The 26102-nt window shown below is 31.5% G+C and overlaps 2 protein-coding genes across 2 annotated transcripts; both read right to left on the bottom strand.

The window, feature by feature from the left end:
* Positions 1-1278: 1278 nt before the first annotated feature.
* On the bottom strand, positions 1279-5055 carry LOC7463580 (IQ domain-containing protein IQM2). The gene is made up of 8 exons (XM_024596652.2): positions 4736-5055; positions 3584-4105; positions 3300-3480; positions 3113-3201; positions 2924-3011; positions 2609-2839; positions 2399-2500; positions 1279-2290 (listed from the first exon to the last, which is right to left on the bottom strand). Exons 2-8 carry the CDS (start codon positions 4060-4062, stop codon positions 1499-1501), a joined length of 1962 nt encoding a protein of 653 aa, XP_024452420.1. The 5' UTR covers positions 4063-4105; positions 4736-5055; the 3' UTR covers positions 1279-1498.
* Positions 5056-21468: 16413 nt separating this feature from the next.
* Positions 21469-24715, bottom strand: LOC7463581 (transcription initiation factor TFIID subunit 7). Its single transcript, XM_006385991.3, has 6 exons — positions 24548-24715; positions 23888-24007; positions 22886-23019; positions 22678-22797; positions 22444-22513; positions 21469-21870 (listed from the first exon to the last, which is right to left on the bottom strand). Exons 2-6 carry the CDS (start codon positions 24000-24002, stop codon positions 21707-21709), a joined length of 603 nt encoding a protein of 200 aa, XP_006386053.1. The 5' UTR covers positions 24003-24007; positions 24548-24715; the 3' UTR covers positions 21469-21706.
* Between the last annotated feature and the right edge of the window lie 1387 nt (positions 24716-26102).

The following is a 26102-nucleotide window of genomic DNA, read 5'->3' as shown; positions in this document are numbered from 1 at the left end:
AATGATTTTTTTTACGAGAAGAATAATTTATTGAATAAAAAGCAACTATAATTCAAAAAACAAATATTGGCAATAACTATAATTACTTGAACTTCATTTCTTAAAAAATATTCATGGCCACAAACGTAAAAAAAAAATATGCATAACAAGTTCCATATAATAATTTAAGAAATGATCACTAATATTATATATAAAAAAATCTAGAATCTCATTTGAAAATAAATATCTAATTAAATAAAATCTTAAATATATCTTTATTTGTTTTTTCATAATTAATTTTAATTGGATTTAAGAAAATAATTAAAAAATAATCATGAAGAGTTGTATTAAAAAAAAACTCTTGCTAATATTATAAAATAATGTTACAATTTTATCTGAAAATAAATTTAAAATTGAATGATATTTAATGAAATAATATTCGAAATATAGTTTTAATTGAAATTTAAGAGAGAGAGAGAGAGAGAGAGAAAAGGGGCCTCGTATACAACTTGTCACTTAATTATGGGCTGCTATGTTATCAAATCAAATATGAAATACCCTCTTCCCCACTGGGCCAAATTGAGGTCAATTTTGAGGTATTTGTGATTTTAGTGGGTATTAGGAATAGTGATGGCGGTTGTATTAAAAAAATATTTTTTTATTTTTTTTAAAATATTATTTTTAATATAAATACATTAAAATAATCTAGAAAATTTTAAAATTAAAAAAAAAAACAAAATTTTAAAAAATCCTCTGTTCCAAACACCCAGTTTTGGTTGTGGCATAAAATCCCCATCAATTATTCCATTTGATGATAAAAAGGTAAAAGAACTACCAGATGTTTGAAAAACTGTGAATACAATTCAAGAGTTCTGTCACCTTTTACAAGAAAATTAAAAAAAAAAAAAAAGGAAAGAAATAAAAGGTAGTGGCATTTTATTTGAAGAATTCCATTGATTTGTATGAGATAACACTTAAAATCACACAAATGAATGGCTTGCTTTTTCGCTTTATCATTATGAGCCAGAGAAGGTAGTTTTTATAATTTGATTTCTTATGGCGCTGGAAGGAAATTTCTGTGGTTTGACAATTCATGGAGCTTGATTTGAACGAGTCCAATGGAGCTGGATTTGAAAGAGTCCAGTACAGGAGTTTGAGTGCCAGCACGTTTCCAAAACCAAAAGCATCAAAAATTATAGTTTTGGCCTTTTGGGAACGTGACCCATTCTTAAATGGAGCCTTGTACTTTGAACCAATGAAGTTAGGAATGCATGAACAGTAAGAGTTATGGTTTGTGAGTTTGGTAAGAATGAATGGAGATATCATTTTGTATAAAAAGGGTTTCAAACCCCAAAAAGATTTTACAATTTCTGTTCCAACTTGTACAGGATGAATGAACAGGGAAAAAGAAAAAAAAAAGTGTATAAATGATTTCAAAAAGGGAAAAAAAAGATAAAGAATTTCTGTATCATCTTCTCTATACACAGAAAAGAATAAATCAACTAGGAGCTAGCTACCTCTACTGAAGCCCATGAGGCAATGATTGTGCTTTAGAAAGGGGATGTGTTCTTTGCAAAACTTCCTCCCCTGCTACCACTGGTAAGCCTGTAATCGGTCTTAATTCTCCGCTAAAATTAGTAGTCGGTGTGGACACCTTACGATTCATTAAACCAGTGCTTCTTGAATGGAGAAAGCTTCTTGGAGACAAGTTCACTTGCTCCAAAGCCCGGAACTGAAGTTCTGAAGGGTAGTCCCTTACACAGCCAATCCGCGGTCCAGCTCCCGTTGTCCATTTGCAAGACAACTGCTTCCCCAGTTGATATGACGCGATTCCTTTCTTAGAATTAATCCTTTCAATGATCGCTTCATCGGGAACATTTTGTTCATCTTCCCCTTGTTCTTCATCAAACAAGTTGTCATTCGGCTCCAAGGAATGCTGTTCTGTACCTAATCCTTCTTCTGCCGATTCATAACCATCTTCCACCGGAGAAGATGTATTACTGACGCGTGATCCAACCATATGATTTTCACTTTCCATTTTCTCAACCAATTCACTCTTTTCTGGCACTTCAAGATTGGACAATATTCTACTAAAGTTGCTGAGTCGCCTTGACCTCTGCTTTTCTACTACTGAAGAAGTCTCTTCTTCAACAGAATCGGTATTTTCAGGAGTCATTTCTTGAACATTGATTTCCTCAGTTTCTAAATCATTCACTGCTTGACTCAAATCCTCATCTGATGAGTTGTTTCTAAGGTGTTTGCTGCTTCTTTGTTTGTAAAGAGCATTGTCTTCCTCGTCCGTAGGACTTGTCTGCAATATCAGGGAAATAAAAGGCTCAGCAAATGACCTGCTAGTTCTTATCACCACAATAAAAATTTATATCATATGAAAAGAATAAATGTGCTTTAAATTATTTACCTTCACATCTGTGAGATCAACATTGTTTTCTCTGAGGAATGAAAGGAAGTCCTGAAAGTTTTCTTCTGTAGGCCGATAATGACCACTGTGAGGCCAAACTGCCTGTCAAAAATAGAAAGTAGCCACTGTTAACAGATATGTTGTATATCAGAAGACCATTTAGGAACTTTGGCCTAAATGCAATGAATTATTGCGTTATGGTAGTTATACCTTAAGAACTCCACCTTCAACCACTAATCTACCAGCAGCAGTTGCGACTCCACCAGCCAAGAAGCTAGAATGCTGAAACTTGCCTTTCAGCTTCTTGCCAATATACAAGTTCATAGAGGTGCTGAGAACAAAAATCCACTTAGCATCTTCTGTGGTGTGGAGAAGCTCCCTTGACTCCTTATAGAGAAGTTTCCCATCCTCTATAACAACTTCATAGGCCTTTCTTTCCATCTGCAATGGTAAATGTTTATCAGTAAAAGCACTCACGTTATAAAATAAAGGGCTGGGTACGAAAGTGTTAATGAGAAAGCTCACCGGACCAAGATACTTGATGCACTGTTGTTGAAGTTTTGATCGAGGGCATTTTTCAAGATTCACTTCCTTGCCTTCTCCTATATCTAACCTGCAGTTGCAAAGCCAGTATACACAAAGTTCAACTTTGAATCCAAGGTGTCTAGAATCAAAATTTTAATTACTAAAGTAACATGGATAAGAAAATCTTACCAGTAAAAAAAGGGTTCTCTGCTTTTGGAATGAAGCCATTTAAGGTAATAGAAATGAAGATTATGCCCATATCGATGCCGTGGGTCAATCTGTTTTAAACAAGATGCAATAAAGATTCAGTATCAGAGTGATCGGAGAGCAATAATTAACCAATATAGTTTCCATAGAAATCCTGTATTTGACTTACCGCTTCAAGCCAGTGTTGTAAAGCAAGTTTTTGTGCCTTATCGTTCTTTGATAAGCCTTTTCCAACCTTTGCAGCTCTTGTTCTTGCTCTTGACCATCGAGAAATGGCAGACTCGTGTTTCTCAATGTCAAAGAATGAAATAGAACTCCGCTTGAGTTCAGCAAAATCTAAGAGTTTCCACCTGAGATTATAAACACTAATTTTGTTAGAACAAAGGTTATGCATCCTTAAACTTTTTTTTGTAAAATGAGGACCAGGATTAGCACTCATCAATAGATACATACCAGCTCTGCTCAACAAGAACTGCACAATCTGCGAGCTTTCTCCTGGTTCGGAAGCTCTTGTACACTTTCTGCAATTTTACAGCAGCCTGGTGTTTGGGGCTGGTGGGATCAAAAATTGCCAACTTTCGTATCGTCTCCAAACTATCATCTGAGATTACGGACTGGTTATCCATCTCTTTGCTGTTTATGCTAACCAACTTTGTGGAGGCATCTTTTTCTTTGTCTAGTGGAGAAGCTCTAATAGACACCATTCTTTCCAATTCTCCTCCTTTAAAACTAACAGATCTTTCTACTACCATCTTCCCAGAACCTAAAGACTTCAATATTGTAGGCTCAAAATCTTGACTGCCAAAACTAACTGATCGTACCGGAGTTTTGGCTTCATTGTCTCCAAAGCTGATGGATTTTACAATAACAGATTCTAAGCCAGTATCCACATCGCCGTACTCAGAAAATGGGCAGGACAAGGATATTCCCATTCAAGAAGGGAAGGGTTTCCAGCAATCTACACTTTCTGGATTCCTGTTCAAACAAAACCAATTCACAGAAGTTAATTTTAAATGATAAAATGTAATTTGTCAATATTTCCAAAATCTGACAGTATTGATTTGCATGTTCTTATAACCAAATGCAGAAATCTCAGAACACTCATGTTTTCTCAGAACACCAATACCATATCACAAGAAACAGGAGATCATTTAACTATGAAGATGAATTTATCATAGCAGAGAACAACTCCATGGATCTGCAAAACCCATTTTGCAAACTAAAAAAAATTTCTTTAATCAAACCCAAAACTCCAAATAAACAAAGTCGCATACTTTTATTCAACCAAGTAGAACATAATGAAGAAACCCCAGAACAACAAATGTCCATAAAAATAACATCTTTCTGCATCAACTTGGAAAAAAAAAAGATCAACAAAACCATTTCAAAAAATACAAAGTCCCAAAAATGACATTACCAATTTACCATGATAATAACTGTAACCAAGAATGGCCAAGAACACAACTTTTTGCAGAAAAACAAAGTCATCAAGAATGCAAAAGGACCAAACATTTACCATTATAGCACACAGGGTTACAGAAACAGAAAAGAAACTAAAAACAGAAAAAACAACCAAACCCCAAGAGTATATGAAGGAAGCATTACCTTGAATTGTGGATTAATAACCCAATTATAGGTACGAAAATCCGGGTTAAAGGGGGTCAGCTTATTTGATCTTTGATGATTTTTCGAGCTTGTACTTGAGAGAGAGAGAGAGAGCGAGATTTGAGGTTATCAAAGATTAAAACAAGAAATACAGAGAGAATAATAGGATGCTTCACTAAAGGAAGGTTATATATAGGCAGCAGACATGGGAAGTGAGAGTTTTAAAGACATTGAGAGAGAGAGAGCGAGATTTGAGGTTATCAAAGATTAAAACAAGAAATACAGAGAGAATAATAGGATGCTTCACTAAAGGAAGGTTATATATAGCAGCAGACATGGGAAGTGGAGTTTTTAAGGCGTGGAGAGAAAGAGAGAGAGAGAGGGAGGGAGGGAGGGTGGCAATCAGTCAGTCAGTCTTTTGTTCCAGCCACGTGGAGTAGACTCTGCTTATGTTAGAATCCAGGAGGTTTCGTTTAATCCCAAAAAATAAAATTATTAAGGTTTTTTTTTCTTGTCTCCAAACCAAAAAATAAAAAAGATTAATCCCACAGAAAAAAATTATTGATTACCATCAAAATAAATTTAATCTCATATTAAGGTTTTTTTCTTACTTAGAGTCCATTAATTTATAGCGTTTTAAACTGAGTTACCACGTAAAAATATTAAAATATTAAATTTAAAACAAAATTAACTGTGTAAACAAACAAATAATTAAATAAAAAGATAATTAACTTTTTTTCAGAAGGGGTGTGAACGGGTTTTCTTGTGTTGCAAGGTTTAAGTAATTTGGAAATTACCTATTTCAATTATTATTTATGTTGTTGACCGTGAGAGTTTTAGAGACGGATGTGGTTTTATTTTTTGTGTTTGCGTTGAACTTTATGAATAAATTACAAGAACTTATAAAGTCACTTCTTATTTCTATGTCTAAAATATTTTAAATTTGACGTGTTTTTTATTCGTTGAATATATAAATAATATATACTTGGTTGACATAAGATGTCACTCGTAAATGATATATATATATATATATATATATATAAAAGTTAACTTTACTCGATTTCTAGGAGATTACATTTATATAATTGAAATATATAGTCTATCTAGCAATAAAAACAGAAGAAAATATATTATTTCTTTATTATATTACTATAATTAAAAATGCTAAGTGTATTGCTGAAATTTAGTAATTATGAAGCTCTCAAGATAGGCACATAAAGTTTAACGAGAATATACAATTAATTAGGCTACCGAAAAATACCAAAAGAAAAATGAAAAAAAAAACATGAAAAGGATTTAAAGCATCCGATCATTTACTTCCTTGCACATTTTCTTGGAAATGTAGGTGACGTAAAGTTTGATGTCTTGATGCTAAAATGTGTTGAGCAAAAATGTCTAGGTAATTTCTATTTTCATCCTTTTTCTCAAGCAAAACTTGGATCAAAATTAATAACATATTAGATAAATTTTGAATAAATTAGTGACTAAATTGACTCAATTATTAATTGAAACAAAAAACCGATAGATGGTAAAAAAAAATAAAAATTGCATATATATATAACTTGAATCATGATTTCAATTATATTTTTACCTACTTCTCAACCCTTTGAGAATTCACTAGAGTTATTAAATTCATTTTCTTATAGGGCTTGAATTCGAATCAAAAAGGTTAATTTAAGTTGAATTTAAACTTTTCTTATAAAAAAATGCATCAAAATAACATTGTTTTGACACAAAATATTAACGAGTTTCTTTATTGGTTTCAATGAATTGATTGAATTACAAGTCAATCGAGGTTTTTAACCAAGTCGAACCAAGATAATTTCTCATTTATATTTTATTTAATTCATCTCTTCTCACGTTATGAATCGATAAAACAGACATTTTATAACTATGGTCTTTACAAGTCATTCTCACACAAAACAAATATAGTTTCTTTTCATAACAAAAAAGTGAGAGATTGGACTTGTTCTTGCTATATACATCCCCAGCTCACACGTCATTGAACAATGTTGAAGTCATCACTCACGTTATTTGCTTAACTTGCAAGCTTCTCTCTTTAACCCTGTCGACGACCTTTAACTATTATTGTTTATCCACCTGGAACCATAACGAAACTACTAATCAATCCCTCTTGAAGGTAATTACTAATTAATTAAATAAGATTGAATATTAATTAGGGTGGATTTGGTAGATTGACGTGTTTGCACACGTGGATTTTTTTGGATGGATATGAATTATGGAGTTTTTGTTTATTCAAATTACTAATATTATTTTTTTCTTTCTATTTTTGTAGAAAGTGGAAGCTCAAAAATCATGAGTGAAACTTCCATGCATTCTTCTTCAATGACCCACTAGTTGACTGTTGAATATCCCACGAAGAGGGATTTTTTATTGGCTAATAACAACAAAAAGTCCCTGTGAGGTCTAAACCTTGTCTTTAGTTTAATAATCTTTAAATTAAGAAATAATTAAAAGTATTAGAGCTTTTTGGTGGTGGGCGCTTAAAATACAAGAATATATTGTCTGTCCTGAGATTACTTTATGTCTTCGAGTGATGTGTTCGATTTTAGGAGGATTGTGCATGTATTTTGAATCCCATCAAATCATGGATACTCCAAGACTTTTTCATTCAATTCAATTTCCAAATTATTTGCATTTTGGAATTTTAGGAGGGTATCTCTAATTTCTAACTTGTAAGTGTTGGTTTCAAAGCAATGATAAGTTATAGCTAGTGTTTTGTTACCGGTATAAAATAAAAATAAATAAAAATAGTGAAAACAAAAACATGTTTAGCTAAAAAAAATAGAGATGAAGATATAAAATAATAATTTTAAAATAAATTTTTATATTTTCAAAACTGAAAATGTAATGATTTATTTTTATTTTTTTTGTTTTTTTTCCGAGAAAATAATCAAGCCTCCAAATTTCTACCACCACTTTTATTTATTTATTTATTTATTTATTTTAGTTCAAGATGACACATTTAGCACTGACTAATGACCTTTTCTTTTCTAATTCTGGTTATAGTGGCAGAACCTTCTTTATAGTCAGAAAGAGTCTGGCACCCCATAAAAACTGGAGCTGTCTCTTAAGAAGTGGTACAATTAAATGGTGCTTAATTATGCCTAATTACGTGATCAATGATCCCACATGGATTAACTAATATATATACACAGAGTTATGGCAATGATGCTTCAATGTTGATTTTTCTGCAATGAAATTAGAGTGAACAAGGTTGAATTGATCTAAGTTGGGTGGGATTTTTTATAAAATAAATAAATAAATAAAAATTAATTTGCTATAACTTACTCAACTTGATAGGTTAACTTGCGATGTTATTGACCCGTTGAAACCAATTCGATTTATAAAAAAAATAGAAAAAAAAATCTTGAAACCAGACCATTTTAATTTACGGCCAACCCTTTACAATTCAATCTTTTACACATGATTCTAAGCTTAGATTTGGATTAACATTTATTTAACAACGCAAATCACATCACGCGTAGCTAAAAAAGAAAAAAAAATCAATCATACCAAGGAGAGAGTATATATATATAAACTATATTTATGTGTCGGAAAGTAACGTACAGCAAGAACATGAAATTAAATATTAATTAAACATGTTTACAACAATATCAAGGAAATTTTTTGGATTTGGGTGTGGACAGCTGTTTTCATACATCAAAGATTCTTCATGCAATTGTGATAGCTCAACCATGCATGTAGAAGAGAAGGAAGGAGGGAGATTGCTTGATCTTCCATGGATGCATTTAATTGTTTCCAATTTCCATGAGCGATGAAGCATTGTATAATTTAGGGCACAGAGCATATTCATCCCCCAATTATCATCTGATTATGAACTAGCTTTTCAAATAAAATATTTTAATTTTTCATCTATATTTAAATAATATAAATTAAAAAATCATATATATAAACAAAACATCCACTCACATTTAACACTCTGCCACGTACTACGGGAAACTAATGTCTCTTGATCAGCTTGATTCGGGAAGAAACGGAGCGAATTAAAAAGGAAATTAATTTAGAATATTCTATACACTGATCCGTTAATAACTTTAAGCTTTAATTAATTAACTCCAAGTATACTATCAAATTCACATGCCTTCACCAATATAAAATTAAGTCTGACCACAACCGTTATGCCACGTTGTCAAATTTAATTTAATATCAGGTAATTAAAGATCCTGGATTCAAGATTTAATTCAATATATGACCTGTAAAATAAGCACATCGTTTGCAGTGAAGATCTATGTAAATTACTTGCAGTGTTGTGTTTTGTTAGTGCTTTTGGGCATAAAAAATAAATATAAAGGGAAAATAAATGTATTTGATTAAAAGAAATAAAAATAGAAACATAAAATAAAAAATACATTTAAAACGGTTTTGGAGAGTGAATTTTTCTTTTTTTACCTTTGATTTTAAAAAAGTAACTAAACTACACCTAAAAACAATTTTTCTATTTTATTTTATAGAAAATTAATTAGCCACAAACATTTAGTGAGTGTCTAAGAAATGCACAGCGTGTTGTTTTTTAAAAATATTTTTTAATTTAAAATATATTAAAATAATATTTTTTAATATTTAAACATCAAATTTATATATTTAAAAATATTAATTTTATTTTTTAAAAAAATAATTTGAAAAACTGCCTTAATCAATCATGTAATCATAATGATGATAAAAAAAAAAACAAACGGGACAAAGCATTGTCACTTACAACTGGCATTTCAGATCTCTGTACCTATAAATTCAACAATATTGAGATGGGTACTTTGTACCGTACAAGCTGGTTGGGCCTCTTTGAAACTCTATGTGTCAAGTGGATATTTGACCACGTGGTGCTGCTTGGTATGAGCGATGCATGCCTCACACTTAGACAGACATATCCCATGACAGCCGGTGTAGAAAATTAAGTGGAATAATTAGTTTAAAGAATTTCATGTGGTAATTAACGGTGGTGCCTGCTGACAAGGGAAATTCCTAACCCTAATTTATGCTGTTTAATTTCTTATCCAATGAATGCAACCCAAGTGCCCTTAATCTGGAATTAATACATGATCATCAATTAGACGTATTTATAAACCCTAATTTAGCTGGACAACACAAAACATTGAGATCAGGAAGTAATTAACAGATGAGCCACGATTGATTCAAATTTTGTATTTAATAAAATTAAAAATTTTGACTTTTAGGTGTGCTTATAATACAATTGCAAGTACCTTTACGGAGTTCTTAACATCTAAAAAAAAGTATTATAATTATGATTTTTTAAAATATTTTCAACCTTTCATAATAAAATTATCTAAACAAATATTAACTTGATGTTTTTTTAAATAAAAATAACAATAAAAAACAATCAAACAACAAATACCAAATAATATTTAATTTATAGTTGCTAACTTATACTATATATTTTTTAAAAAAGATGTTTTAAGTTTTTTTTATCATATACATTCCTAAATTAAAGTCATTTAAACTTATTTTTATTATTCGTTATTTATGAATTATAATTTAAAAGTAAAAATCAATTTCATAAATCATATCCAAAAAAAACTTTTATTTTATCAGATCTTAATCATGTTTTTTCTTACAGTTAAATGTCTTTGAATTTTTATTTTATTTTTATAGGCATGTTCTTCAATAGATATCGATCCTATTTTCATTTATATCTGAACTAATATATTTTAAAAATATTTCATATATATATATATATATATATAGGGACGAAAGCAAGCATAGCTGGAAAGCAGGCGAGCAAATTAAATAAAGCCAACTGTCAGTGTTAACTAGTGCGATAGCCATAGCGGTAGTAGTTCGAGAAGCAGTCTTCGGCACAGCAAACCAAAAGAAACGCGGTTGGCAGTGCCACCGACGACAGCCAAAAAACATAAACAATGACGTGAAAGAGATAGCTGTGATGGAGAATAGTAGCCAGCCGAGCTAGGGTGACAGTGGTGTGGATGCCGGTGGTGACCACTGATGAATACGATTTATTGCGTTTTGTAGACCGGTTAAAAAAAAAAAAAAAACCTAAAAGCATGTTTATATAGTAGGAGTGACAAAACGTGCATATCAAATAAAGTTTTTTCAGAATATATTTGGAATGAATTTCAATCATTTTAAGAAAAAGGTATAGAGAATATATTCTCACTTTCTTCTATTTTATTTCAAGACGTTAAAGAATTCATGATTTAGCGAGTTTTATAGTAGTTTTTGTGGTTGCAATTTAAAAAACACACTTTTAATTATAGTGTTTTTTAAAATAAATTTTAAAAACTGTATATTCGATTAAAAATATTAAGAGCTGAATATTTATATGTAAAATAAATAAATAAAAACAGATCTTTTAAATTAAAAACATATTATTTTGAAATAGAATTATGTATATAACTCAGTGTAAAATACGGGAATTATCTGACTAAGTAGACAATATTTTCTCAATAGTCGGCCAAAAAGCAAAAGCTAACTTATGTTTTTATATGTTTTCTAAAAGCTAATTTCGAAACATTATATTAAGAAGAAAGAAGAAAGAAGAAAGAACACAGTCTACATCGCACTGGTACGTATAATTTAGTTAGTACCGCACATGTATAGCAGCATACACAGGACAATGAATATACTAGTAACGTACAAGACTCCAAATAAAAAGTCAGCCCTTTTTTATTATCACTGCGACTACTACAAGTAGATCAGGTGTACTCTACCATTCATCAAGATCATGTTGTTGACGTTTGGTCATTGGTGGCTCTCAATTCTCTTCTTTTACCGCCTCTCTCTCTCTCTCTAGATCTCTCTCTCTCTCTCTAGATCTCTGTGTGTGTGTGTGTGTGTGAGAGAGAGAGAGCACTTTTAAGTTATAATTATTCTTTTTATGGATTGGTCAAACCTTCCTTCACACTCTTCTTCTTCACCGGTTTCTTTTCTCTCTTTCCCAGCTGGATATCATACCATTCGCGATGACCACTTCTGTTTCTCTTTTCAATCTAGATTTTCTCCTTTCTTTTGGGTCTACATTTATGTGATGTTATTAGACATGAAATTAACTGTTGTATTTATCTAAAAATAGAATTCGGACTGTTGACCTCTTAGCCCCCTTAACATGATTTCATCCTCGGTTCTGTGTTTGTTTTTATGGTAGAAATTATTCTTAATATTATTATTTTAAAATTTAAACCGATTCAGGTTATTAGTTAGAAGAGTCAAAATCAAGGGATAATGGTTAAATTTTGATTAGATCAAATTAACTTCCATTAATTTGATTAATTATATTATTATTTAAAAAAAAGAATTTGCAATTCATTTCAACATTATTATGTGTATGACTATTGACCTCATAGACAACCCGTAACATGATTTCATTCCTTCATTGTGTGTTTGTTTTTGTGGTAAAAATTATTTTTAATATTATTATTTTAAAATTCAAGTCGACCCAAGTTGAAGTTATTAGTTAGAAAAGTTAAAATAAAAAGATAAAGGTTAAATTTTGATTAGATCAAATTAACTTCTATTAATTTGATTAATTAAATTATTATTTTAAAAAAAGAATTTGCAATTCATTTCCTTAAATATTCTTCTGTGTGTTTAAACTGTTTTTTTATTTATTTATTTTTAATATAAATCAATCTAGGATTCAAATTAATCTTCCATTAAAATAACAGTGAACGTCTCTATATTGGGGAGCATAGGTAAGGCCTGCCAACACAAAAAACGAAGCATGCACTGACCCAGCCACACATGGAGACTGCAACCCACTGAGGGATAATGAGCTTCATGTATTGTATACACATGGTGGTAGCTAGGGAAGACGGTTCATTAAGCAATACTTTTGCATTAATCAGGATTGAGTAAATTAATTATAAATTAGTTTATGTAGTCTTGCAAAATGAATTAGTCTTAAGAATAAATAATTAGTTCTTACGTTCTTAAATATGTTTATAATTTGATCATTTTATATATGATATTTTTAATTTTTAAAAAAATCTATTTGTAATCTATTTTAGAAATTAAAAAGTAGAAAATTGATGATGTGAAAAAAATGATATTTTTAAATAAAAAATATTAAATTAAGCACACTCAACACAAGTTAAGGAATTGATTAATTAATCTTGAAACTTTTTTTTAAAAACTACGTACTTGATTCATTTTGTAAAACTAGAGGGACTAATTAATTTATAACCTATGAATTACAACCCATTAATTTAAATATCTTTCTTGGATCAATCTTTAAGCCTTTAACTTAAATTGGAAAAAAAAAATGAAAGAAGGATTGAAAAACCAAGTATTCGATCATAATTCAAGATCTGCTGAAACCTAACAAACTCAAGGAGTAATGAAGGATTAAGTGTGATGGTTAAATACCGTACCAAAACCCTATTTTCTGACCCAACATGTGTGTTTATTAATTGTCCAATTATATATACATCAGTTGCTAATAATACATGGTTTTTTCTCTTTAATTTAACTGATATTTCAAGCCTAAATCTCTTATTATAACACCTTTCAAGGCTTTAATAAATTAATGGACCCACAAAAGGGTGATTTTCCAAGAACACAAAGATGACCCGGCCCCTCTATAAATGAACCGTATCTCGCTATTTCTCGACCCCCCTATCACCGTCCATCATGGTTGGCCTAGGCGGTGGTTGATGTGAATTGCCCGCCCCATATCCCAATATAAAGGGATGGGATATGGTGTTGCCTTTCTAACAAGAGAAGGTATTATGCATGGAAAAGAGAGTGGTCGGTCTGCGGTGGGGAGGGGTGGAAATAGACGGGGTCGCTGGCAACCTTGACCTATCCATATAAATCGATGGAAGTTTACTCTTTCTACATTAATATATTGATAGTATCCAATTAATTAATTATAAGAGGAAATAACTCCCTTATTACCTTAACCAATCCTATAAATTGTTGATGTAGCTAGGTCAAGATTTTAGATTCCCAAAGACACAAACTTTATGACTTTATTTATTTACATTGATGTAAAGGAGGTTAATTTCAAAGTCATTAAACCTAACCTCATTTATATTCATATCTAAAGCTTAAGTTATGTCGAGTCATTCAAAACAACATCATTCCAAGTTATGTATCTATAAATAAACAATTAATTATAGACTAAAAAAGGAGGCGGTTTTACTTTACCCCTCCTCACAAAGCATTATTTATTGAAATAATATTTTACTTTTTTTTTTTGCTTTGCATTTTTCTTTCTTTGTTTTTTTCTTTTCAATTAATTTTCTTTGTTTAATTTTATTCTTTAATATTATTATTTTTTTCTATTTAGTTATCACACTCTCATGACACGGATCTCAAGTTTTGACGGGTTCACCCAGTTGACTCATATATTTTTTCTTTTTCTTAATTAGTTTTTTTCTTTCAATTTCATCATTTAATATTGATTTGATTGAGAATTAAACTTCATGATTTGTTTTATTTACTTTTCATTAAATTATTCTAATCTCATGACATGAATTAACCCGAGTTAATTCGGATTGTTTTTTGTGTTTTTTATTTAATTGATTTTTTTTCAATTTATTATTCAACATTGGGTCGGTTGGGAATTGAGTTTCATAATCTATTTTGATTTACTTTTTATGATAATATCTTAATCTTAAGATCAAGGTCACGAGTTTTGGTATTTTAACCTCGGTTAAATCAAGTCCTTTTTTTATATTTTCTTTCTAAGATGTTATTTTGATCTCATTACTTGGGTTACGAGTCCTTCAACATTTAATTTACTTTTTATTGGGTTGTCCTTGTCTCATGACTCGGGTCGCAGGTTAACCTAATTGACTTAATTTTTATCTCATTTTTAATTGATTTTCCCCCCAATTTCATCAATTAATATTGTGTTTAATTGAGAATTAAGCTTCATAATTTATTTTGGTTTTTTTTTAATTAGGTTATCATGGTCTCATGACTCGGTAATAGTATTTAATGGTTAACTCGACTTATTTTTATATCATTTTTTTAATTAAGACTTTTACAATTTTCATCGTTCAACATTAGGTCCGATAGGGACGATTGAGAATTGAGCTTTATAATTTGTTTTGACTTTCTCTCCATGAGATTATTTCAGTCTCAAGACCAAAGTCACGGATTTGACAGGTTAACCCGAGTTAAATCATGTCATTTTTTTTATTTTTTTCTAGAAGGTTATCTCAGTCTGATGAATCAGGTAATGGGTTTGGTGGATTTACTCAGGTTATTTTTTATGTTTTTTTTAATTGATTTCTTTTTTTAATATCATCCTTCAATATTAGGCTAGTTAGGGATTAAAATTTGTAATTTATTTTTCATGGGGTTATCTCGGTTTTATGACCCAGGTTGCAAGTTTGACATATTAACCCGAGTCCTTTTTTTAGGTCATTTTTTAATTGATTTTTTTTCAATTTCATCATTTAATATTGAGTTGATTGGAAATTAGGCTTAATAATTTATTTTGATTTGTTTTGTATAAGGTTATCATAGTTTCATAACATAGATCATGAATTTGACATGTTAACCCAAATTGTCTAAAGTTAATCCAATATGTTTTTATTTTAATATTAAAAAAAATTTTATCTAAAAATTTTATTTGATGAAAATTTATCCAAGATTAACCTGGATTTTCCAAGAACATATATAAAGATGACCCTCTCTGTAAATGAACCATATATCACTATTTCTCCCCCTATCACCGTCCATCATGGTTGGTCTAGGCGGATTGGCCCCCGTGATATGAATGAAGCCCTGGCAGAGTTGGTGTTGCCTTTCTTACAAGAGAATGTATTATGCATGGAAAAGAGAGTGGTCGGTCTGCGGTGGGGAGGGGTGGAAATAGATGGGGTCGCTGGCAACCATATAAATGGATGGAAGTTTCTTCTTAATTTCTTTCTACATTAATATTGATAGTATCCAATTAATTAATTACAAGAGGAAATAACTCTTTTATATATTACCCTAACCAATCTTATAGATTGTCGATGTAGGTCAAGATTGTAGATTCCCAAAGACACAAACTTTATGACTTTATTTACCAATTCATATAAACAAGGATAATTTCAAAGTTATTAAACCTAATCCCATTTATTTCCGTATCTAAAGCTTAAATTATGGGTTGATCTAGTCTTTCAAAACAATTTCATTTTTTTTTTAAATAAACTAAAATTATACTATTTTAATTATTTTTAAAGTTAAATCGACTTTCAACTGGATTGACTACATCAACTTGTATTTTTTTTAAATATAGCTTGAATCAAATCTCAAATCAATTAACCAGGTTAAATTAGATTTTATAAAATTGGATTAATTTAAAATGATAAAATAATAATAATAATAATGATATTAATAACAAAGAAGACAATTTTAACGTGGAGGTCATCGGTAGAATTTTTCCTTTTCCTTATAATTTCATGAATTGTATGAATATCTAGATGAGATCCAAGCAAGCAAATATATACTCACTAACCCCTACGATTTTCCCTCTCTCTAGCTAGTCCCTTTCACAAGAAGTTGCCAAGCTCATCCTGAAGAACTTGTCAAGCAAGACTAGTAGACTATTATTAAACTGGTCGCAGACAGCTTGTCAAGCAAGGATGACGAGTCAACACCTTAGGCAGAGAGTGAAACGATAAGAACGAAATTTATTTCACAGAAAAATGGCCAGTCAAGATTTTTGCTTAATTTTTCTGTAAATGTAAGGAATTTTCAACTATCCTAGAATTCTGTAAATTTGAAAAAATCATTCAAACTTTTCAAGGAAAAATGATCGACACATGCAATTAAAATTTGGTGAAAAAAGAAATTGACCAACAATTCAACTTTTGGACTCAAATCTTTAAAGAGGAATTTTTCCATCACTTTCGACAAAAATGCAAGGGCCTTTTTTTTCAAACCCTAAACCCATTCAACATTCAATCCCATATTCTAACACTTTAATGATTACTTCAAAGTTAAAAAAAATATTATTACTGTTATGAGAAGACACCCAAAAAAAAAGTTATATATATATGGTCGGTGACAACCAAGATTGGCTTCATGGTGGGTTATATATTTTCAAGATAATTATGTATATTTTCAAGCTAATTTTGTATGCTTGAACTAAAATTTCATTGATAGTGTGGTTGTTTGGCATTTAAAAGTATTTTCTGAAATACATTTAGATCAATTCATATATTGTTCTAGGTTATTTTAAATAATCTTAATATAAACATATCTAAATCTAAATCATTGAAAAATATTTTTAATCACAATATGAAACACATATAATATTTTCAAGCCAATTTTATATATCGGAACTACATTTCTTATTTCATAATGAGGTTGTTCTGCTTTCAAAATTATTTTTTAAAATACTTTCATATCAATTAATATAAGATATTTCTAAGAAAATAAGATAAGTAATATTATGAATTTAAGTAGAGTTAATGAGCAAACTAGCCCCGGTCTACGTTACCTATGGGTCAGAGAAAAAAAATTTAAATGCAAAAAAATATCTAGACAGTGGCAACATGCATGTCTCTTAAAAAAAATTAACCATGAATTGAATGATATTTTTATTTAATATTGAGATGGAAACACATTGAATCTATATGGATTAATCAAGGCTGACATAGAGAACTTGCAGGGATAATTTAAAAAAAAAATGAAAAGTTTAATCCTCAATTAACTTAATGTTGAAGGGCAAAACAGGTAAAAAACAACATGTAATTAAAAAACAATTATGTGAACTCGAGTTAACCAAGCACACTCGCGATATAAGTCATGCATGTTATTATATTCAATAGATTTTCTTATCCTGAAGATTATTTTTTCATTTAATTATACAATAATAAAACACATAAGAATTTTTTTTGTATGAAACATTTTTTTAAAAAAAGGAAAAAAGTTCATGATAGGCTCGTGGGACCGAGATAGCAAAAGTAGATTATTGATAACAAATGGTGGAATTTCATTTTTTTTAGTTTTGAGAGTAAAAAAAAAAAGCATTGATAACAAGGGGTAAATTGCTTTAAAAAAAAAATGAGGGACAAAAAAAGCATTAAAAAAATAATAGACTGGATACTGCAAATTAACCCGTTAAATCTGCAACCTGACTCATGAACTCAATTGGTTTCATTGATTCTCTTTATCAATTTTTTTAACCCAAATATAAAATAGTAATTGTTTTAAAAAAAAGACAAAAAAAAGCCCAAGCAAGGGGGTCTGGTGGCTCAACATGCCTGGACATTCAAAAAATTAACAACCTAGCCCGCGCACATGGGCTTGGCTTAATCTTTTTTTAATTTCTTAAAAATATAGATGAATTGTTGTTTGTTCTTTTTTTTTTTTGAAAAAAAACAACAGACAACACGTTGTTTGTTTTCTGCAGAATTCAGTTGCCAGAAAAATAGGGTCTCAGGTTTTTTGGTTAAAAAAATCATTTTCAATTTTTTTTTAATCCAAAACACTTAGAAAATATCATAAATATCTTGATAAACCTATTCATTACATAAAAAAAAACGATTCAAAAAACCAAAATCAACTTGAACCCGAAGATATTCTCGTGATTAGATCTGCCTCCTTGAACAAGGATAAGAAAAAAAAAACACCTGGGTAAAATTCCTCTCATCAAAAGAAACTTATTGACACCGATATTGACTATTTTGGTGGTCGGAATCGTCATCAATGGTGACTAATTCTCTCTACACCAGAATTCGATAAGCCTCTTTCTCCTCTAAAAAAAAATTGAAAATTTAGGAAAATAAAATTTGATATCAAAATTAAATTTCTGATAACTAAAGAAACCGATCGTCTCTAATTGAAAAAGATAGGGGGACTAAAATGAACTTTTCAAATGAAACTCAAAGTTGCCACTTGTTTCCCTGTTTTTTTTTTTTCATTATTTGTCTTTCAACTCAATCTTTTTTCCAAAGAAATAAGTAATTTGACACCAATTTGGATTTAAAGTGTTTAAATGTGTAAAAAAAAAAAGAGTTCAAGAATCAAATAGAAAATTTTAAAAAATAGATTATTTTAATCTATAGTGATTTGTGAACGAATATACAATGACACATCAATATCAACATAAAACCACCACATGACTTAGTTTTTTTTTCTTTTTAATAATTGCACCTTCTCTCTACCTTAATTACTGATTTATTTTGCTGCTATCTATCTCCCTTTAAAAATTCCAAATAAAATAAAATAAGCCTTTTATATACAAGATCTTCCCCCTCACCCAAACTTCAACTCAAATTGCTTGTTTTTTTACACAAAAGAACACTCCTTGAACCTCAAGTTCCCGTCCAAATTGCACTCAACATAACCCTTACAACAAGATTTTGACTTCCTCTTATTAGACTAAATGAGATTGAATGGCATTTCATGGGACTTGAAGAAAAAAATTATTAATGAAATTGAGAGTAATTTACTTGCAAAGTGGGTTTTGCAAAGATAATGGGTGTTGACTTTGGTAATGTAACCGGTCAAGAAAGTGAAGTAGAAAATACATGGGCAATGACTCGATAGATACACTTCCATTGATATGGGTGTACGTGGGCATAGAGAAGAAGTCCCTTCAGAGAACTTGAAGCAAGAAAACGCGTCAAGTGATTGAATTGCCCAGTTCTAAACCAATTTTCTAATTCCTTTCTTGCATGGTTTGATTAATCTTTAATGAAGAGGTTGAAAATAATTTTCTAATGTATATATCATAGGATTTTTCTCCATAACTTACAATATGGTTTCCTTAATATATATATATATATATATATAGATCTTCATTAGATAGGATGATGATGTAGCTTTCCCCAATGAATTTGGAACCAAGACTTGGTAAAGATTATTAAGTTGATCACTACGTGCGTAACGGTTGAAGATTTTTCAAAAACACTTTAGGTTTTGTAATTATTATTAGAAAATTGACCTAGTAAATCTATTATTTGGAATCTAATCTAGGTTGGAATTCAATTTAAACCAATCTAGATATTGATTTAGTGTTCTAACTTGGTCAAGTTAAAACCAATAATAATTTTTTTTTTTAAATAACTGAAATGATGCTATTTTAAATAAATAGTATTAGTTTATAATAATTTACTATTTATATGAATAATAAAGCATACTAATATATTAGTTTCATCGTTTTGATAACAAATAAATGACAAGAATTCACGGGCTTGAGCGTTGCCTCGCACAATATTTTCTTTTATATGACAAACGATCTATCATCCACCCTTTACTCTAATTAAAGTAATACAACAAAAACATTTGACCCAACAAGAGAAATGGAGGGTCCATAGATTGCTTTTGATCCACCATCACACTCTCTAATGGCTGCGTCTTGCATTATACATCCACTGTGACAGTAACTCCGTAGTGTGGCACATCATAGCTAATGGGGCTTGACTGGGACACTTCTTCAGAATCCTTAAAAAAATACAAGCTGACCTATGCCTTTTGCCTGCCTGCCTGCCTGCTTGCCTTTTGCCTGCCCAGGCACAGCATAGCACCAGTTGACCATCTATATTTTATTATCTCCTCGACAAAGGACTACCTTTTCAATTCAAATTTGGTGGGATATCATCAGATGGGAAGTTAAAATGTCCTCAGGAAACGATGTGCCTTTTGCTTTGTGCTTTGTGTTCAAATCCTTATCAAACCATACCTACTGAAGCAAGCTGGCATCGCCAAAAACCCCACCAATTATTCCCAAATCCATAGCATTACTGCATTGTTTTATCTGCATGGAAAATCACGAGCTAGCTAGGAGGGCATGTTTGCAGCATTGAATTCTCAAGACTTGGCATAGATATATTGTTTGCGGTAGGCTTAATGCCATGTGAACAATCATGTTGTGTAGACAATAGTTGTAACACCTGGCTAGAACTGTTGAGCCAACTTGTTTACCCGCTGATCTAGAGTCTTATGCCGAGTTTTACGTCAAAACTTTTTTTTATTAAAATAATGTTTTTCAAGGTTTTTTTTTATAAAAAAACTCATAAGTTAAGTTAACCTATGGATCCACAAATCAATATACTCAACTCATAGGTCGGCTGACGCCTCAAGTTGGTCTTATAATTATGGTGTGGACTGTAGAGTGTGCTCCTTGTTATACACTTCTCCAAATGTCAAAGGCTAGTGGCAAAAAGTGGGCGAACAAATTTCAAAAGGACAGCAAGGGCAGCAGCTGCATTGGTACTACGGAGAATCAGATCTGGCATTTAATCCAATAACCTGTTCAGTTGGGGGAGTGGGGCACAAGAAAATTGATAAGAAAGTTTGAGAATACAAGATCCCGATTATCCAGCATGCAAGCCAAGAGAGTTAGCTGGCTGAGCAGACCTTGTTAGTGTCTTGTTCATAAATGTCATAACAAGATTATTAGATTGATCTCAGATCCGAGGCTGCCTTCTAGCGTAGAGTTTTTCTCAGTGAAATTTTCTAGTTGCAATCCTGAGGATTACAAAGCTTTTCTGCTGGCAGGGGTGATGATTTCACCCGCTATGGATGTGGCCATTGAATCCAGTTGCGGTGCAACTGCTAATACCCTAGTCCAATTCATAAGCAGACAAAAGTGGAACCAGGCCCAGATTGGCAAAACCACAAAATCTTTGGTGTTTGCATAAGGTCACCAGCTTCCTAGACCATGGAGTATATTCTTATGAAGCCCAATGCTGGCCACCAGCATTGAACCTCATCATAGATTTCCTTGTTTTCATTCTGCTGTCTTCTAGGAAGCACAGGGAGGATTTAATACTGATAATATTATGTAGTAGTACTCATTCAGTATTTTAATAAAAACAATAGAAACTACAAAAAGTACAGGCAATTTATAAGTAAAAAAAAGGCAAAGTGGCTAAGCAAGTAACAAAGGATGATTGGAGGCCAGTACATTGCGTGCCATAAACACACACAACATTAAAATACAAGCTGGATTAATCACATTCACCATTTCTCGACATAGGAGGCAAATTATAAGACATCCCATTACATCGAATCATCGGACTCATCTGAATCACTTCTCTCAGGTTCTTCTGCATTAGCTGTTGTTTCTGGTACATCAGGCTTTGCTTCAGGAGCAGGCTCAGGTTTCTTATTTGCTTTACGAGCATTCTGTTCACCGTCTTCCTCTTGCTCATTAGCTTCAGCTTGTAAGAATTCAGTTAAGGATTTACTTGAATGATTAAATAAACACCTTCAACAATTCAAACAAAGAATACTGTATTACTGGTGGGACTCCACTGAACATGAGCCACCCTCAAATTCTCTATGGGGAATGTTGCATTAAAGCAGTGGTGCGCACTTGCCTTGCTAATAATTAACATAATCAAATTAAATTTTCAGAACACAATGTACCAACAATTAATGCAGTTGCCGATGAGCTAAGTTTGGTTATTGGCAAATTACATAGGGCGTGTGCTTGGCATTGCAGTCCCATAGAATGCAACACAAATTGGAATAGACGACAATTGCCTGGCTGCCAAAACCATCCTTAATAATCTGCATGCCAGTAAGGGACACTTCCCCAAGCTTCTTGTTTTTGCAATGGATATATAATCCATTTTTGCCAAGAGCATGCATAAGTGCACCGAGAGGAATTTTATACTCCTGATTGTAAGCTAATCCGGAATAGTGAAACCTATGGTTTGCTAGAAGCTGAAGAACTTCTATTTCTCTTTAAGCTGAAAAAACAAAATCAAAGATATGCATAATACTAAGGATATCAGCATTTTCGACTGTGCCCCCGGCCATGATGTTCAGAAGATCTTTCTCAACACGCTGTACAAGCTCGGGCTGTCAAAAGTAACACCACCAGAGTCAGAAAAGGCAGCAGGTTGAAAGGACAAGAATAACAGTTGCAACACACAATTGATCTCATAGTACTTCAAAATGTCCAAAAAAGTTCTTGATTCTTAGATTCAACATCAAAGTTTTGCAAGTATTGAGATCAATCGTACATTGAGGTATGGCTCCCTACGAAATCTTCTCTTTCGAGCATCCCTCATAGGAGGAGTGAGCCCATGTCTGTACTCCACCACATCTGGAACAGTATCACCTGCTTCTCTAACCATAATCATCTGTCAAAATCAAAAAGTCATCATAGCAGCAACTTAGAAATGAATGTCTTTTGAGATTATAAACTGAAAGTGTTAACAAGAGCTATACTTGACCAATGTCTGCAGTTTTAACTAGCGCACAATCGTCATACGTTTTGTAGGACTCTACAACACAAGGAAGATCCAAGAGAGATGCAGGGAAATGTTCGTTTCCAATGACAAATGTGCCACCCCTTCCATCCTCTGCAAAGCAAGATATTCCATGTTCATGAGTATGCTAAGGCTCTAGTCAAAGCAACAAGAATGATTTCATACTACACTTAATGTTCTCTGTTCTTATTCGAATTGCATATCAATAAAAAAAATTGAATTAGAAAAAATAAGGAAAGAAGGGAGAGAAAAATTAAGTTGTTTCAGGGCTCTGGAGAATAGACGCGATGCTGTTCTGGCAGCGGTGACTATATCATTCTCTTATAGGAAACATTAAACCTAAGACAGTAACAATTGTATCTTTGTGACCAACATATGGAAAGGATAGCTAACTCATATACAAAATTGTATCAACTGTTCTATCAGTAAGGCATCTGTTGGAACAGAAAAACTGACACCAAATTGATACATGTCCTGCACTTAATACCAGATTAATGTAAGATCACACCCCAGGTCCGGAAATAACATTTGAAGGACATATAGCTTCCCCATATAAAAGAGGCATTTTTCTGTATCAAGATAATATATCTATCCCAGCAAACTAAATTCGAGAAACCACCACGAGATCTACCCCAAATGTATTTTCATTAGAATCTTTAGCAGCATAGAGTATGACTTGGTTCATACAGCCTTGTCACAGGGTAGATAAATAAATAAATTAAATTGCTAAACCATAAAGTTAAAATTGAAAGGGTTGCACAAATGGGCCAAATTTATGGATCATAACCATGAAGTGATCACAAAATGTAAGTTTCTAGTGTTATAAACTAAACCTCATTATCGATTAAGGAGCACTACACTGTGGATTGAATCAATTGTCATAGAGATCCTAATTCCTAAAGTACTATACATGTAACAACAACCAAGAATATCATAAAATGCAAGGGAAGGACGTTCTCACCAGAAAAAGACAAATCCAATGATTGTTCTTCAGAAGAAGAAGCAGTGTCACTCAAAAGTCGATCTAACTTCTCCGCAATAGAAGGTGTAACTCTTAGTATAAACTGTTCCTCCATTCGTACTACACAACAAATCAGTATAACATCAACCTCTACACAAAATAATCCACCCCAAATCAACACAAGTACAAACCATCCTCGAAACCTCCATAAAGATATTTACAATTTTTCTTCTAAAGCTACAGCAACTTAAAGTAGATATCTTTAACAAAAAATTGACTCCTACAATCTTGCTTCAATGACAGGAAACACAAAACAAAAGGATTAGAATGTGCGAGAAATTAAATTCCAAAATTCAAAGATGCTCTATATCTCAATTTAAACTGATGTGCACACACGATTTTTTTTCTAAATTCTACACATAAAATAGAATTTTATCCTAAAATGCAAGCTAAAACCCTCAAGAAGACACAAGAACAACCATGTACACATGCATTTAATCTATAAATATATACCAGAACAGAAAGCAATCAAAACCCAGTTCAGATTACACCCAAAAAATTTTAAAATAGCATGGATAGATTAAAAGAAAAAAAAAGATTATTCTTTGATCATCTAAATTTAAGGCGAAAAAAACAAAGGAGGAACAAAGGTTTTTTAACCTGCATAAAGAGCTGCTTAAGGAGATGGGAATGATCAGCCTACTCCTGCTCAAACGTCTCTGTTTCCGCAGAGATCGTGTGTAGTGTATGTATGCGGGAGACACAAGGCAGAGTCTCTCTGTTTTGTGGTCTCTGTTTTGCTCTAAGCTTGCAGGGTTTTTTTGGGCAAACTTCAAACATACCCTCCAAATATATACGAAATCTCAGTTTTACCATCGAACAACTCTTATATCAGTTTTACCCTCAAATTTTTAGAGATTCTCGATTGAAATTTTTGTCATTTAATTGCGTTCCATCCATCTTTCCATCCAAATTATATTTTAATTTTCAAGAAAGGATAGAATTTAACGGTTTCATTGAGTAATAAGAGAAGCCATAATCGAGAAATCATTTAAAAAACAGATTTATGTTTAGTCTGAAATTTACACTTTTACAAATGTTTTGAAGTGAATTTTAATACTTTCAAAACATGAGTGTATAAAGGATATGTTATTATAGACAAAAAAAAATTATTTTTAAAATATTATTGTTAAAAACTTTCAATTTTAAAATTATTTAACTGGACATGTAAAAATTAAAATAATTATTATCATAATTTTAATACCCAACTTAGGGGTAGATCTAGAGTAAGGCTCGGGTCACGGGTTGGGTTGACCGGAGTCACGGTAGAAATAAAAATAGTTATTTTAATAGTTTAAAAACTCGACTAGAGGTTGATCCGGGGCAAACCTCGAGTCATGAGTGAGACTAATCATTGATCCAGGTCAATATAAGAATAAAAATAGTTATTATCACAGTTTTAAAAATCCGACTTGAGGGTCGATCCGGTGTAAGATCCAAGTCATGCGCTAGGAGGATCAACCCGAGTTGACCTTGCTTAGCATAGAATAAATCTAGTTATTATTATAGTTTTAAAACTTGATTCGAATGCCAACCTGAGACAAAGCCCCAATCACAAATCGGGTGGGTCAACTTAAGTTGACCCAGGTTAATGTAAAGATAAAAGTTGTTATTATCATAGTTTTTAAACCTGATTTAGGGGTCAACCGAAACAAGGCCCCGATTATAGGTTGGAAGGGTCAACACGGGTTGACTCGAGTCAATATATTGATAAAAATGATTGTTATCATAGTTTTAAAACTCGATTTTAGAGTCGACCCAAGATAAGGTTCAGGTTATTGATTAGAAGGGTCAACTCGACGAACCCAAAATGTTTAATTTTTTTTCAAAAAGTTAACGAGTTTTTGATCCATGTTTTATCCTGAGTTGACTTGAATTTTTGACTGAGTAAGGTCAAGTCAATCTTTCATTTATTTTTTTATAAACTCGGATCAGTTCAGATCCAAATCAATTTGTCAAGTCAGTCATTGTTTTATAACTACAGTTATTATGATATTATTAATTTCAACACTCAATATAAATTAAAGTAAAAAAAATAAAATAATGATTATTTTTAAAATATATAAATTTAATAGCAATATATTTTAAAAATAAAAATAAAAAATTATATTTTATTATATTCTATATACCATAACCAAGGAAACAAAAACAATCA

This window comes from Populus trichocarpa, chromosome 3 (genome assembly GCF_000002775.5).
Source record: "Populus trichocarpa isolate Nisqually-1 chromosome 3, P.trichocarpa_v4.1, whole genome shotgun sequence".
Lineage (NCBI taxonomy): Eukaryota > Viridiplantae > Streptophyta > Magnoliopsida > Malpighiales > Salicaceae > Populus > Populus trichocarpa.
The sequence above is the reverse complement of the archived record's forward strand: the minus strand, read 5'-3'. Positions and strand labels throughout refer to the sequence as shown.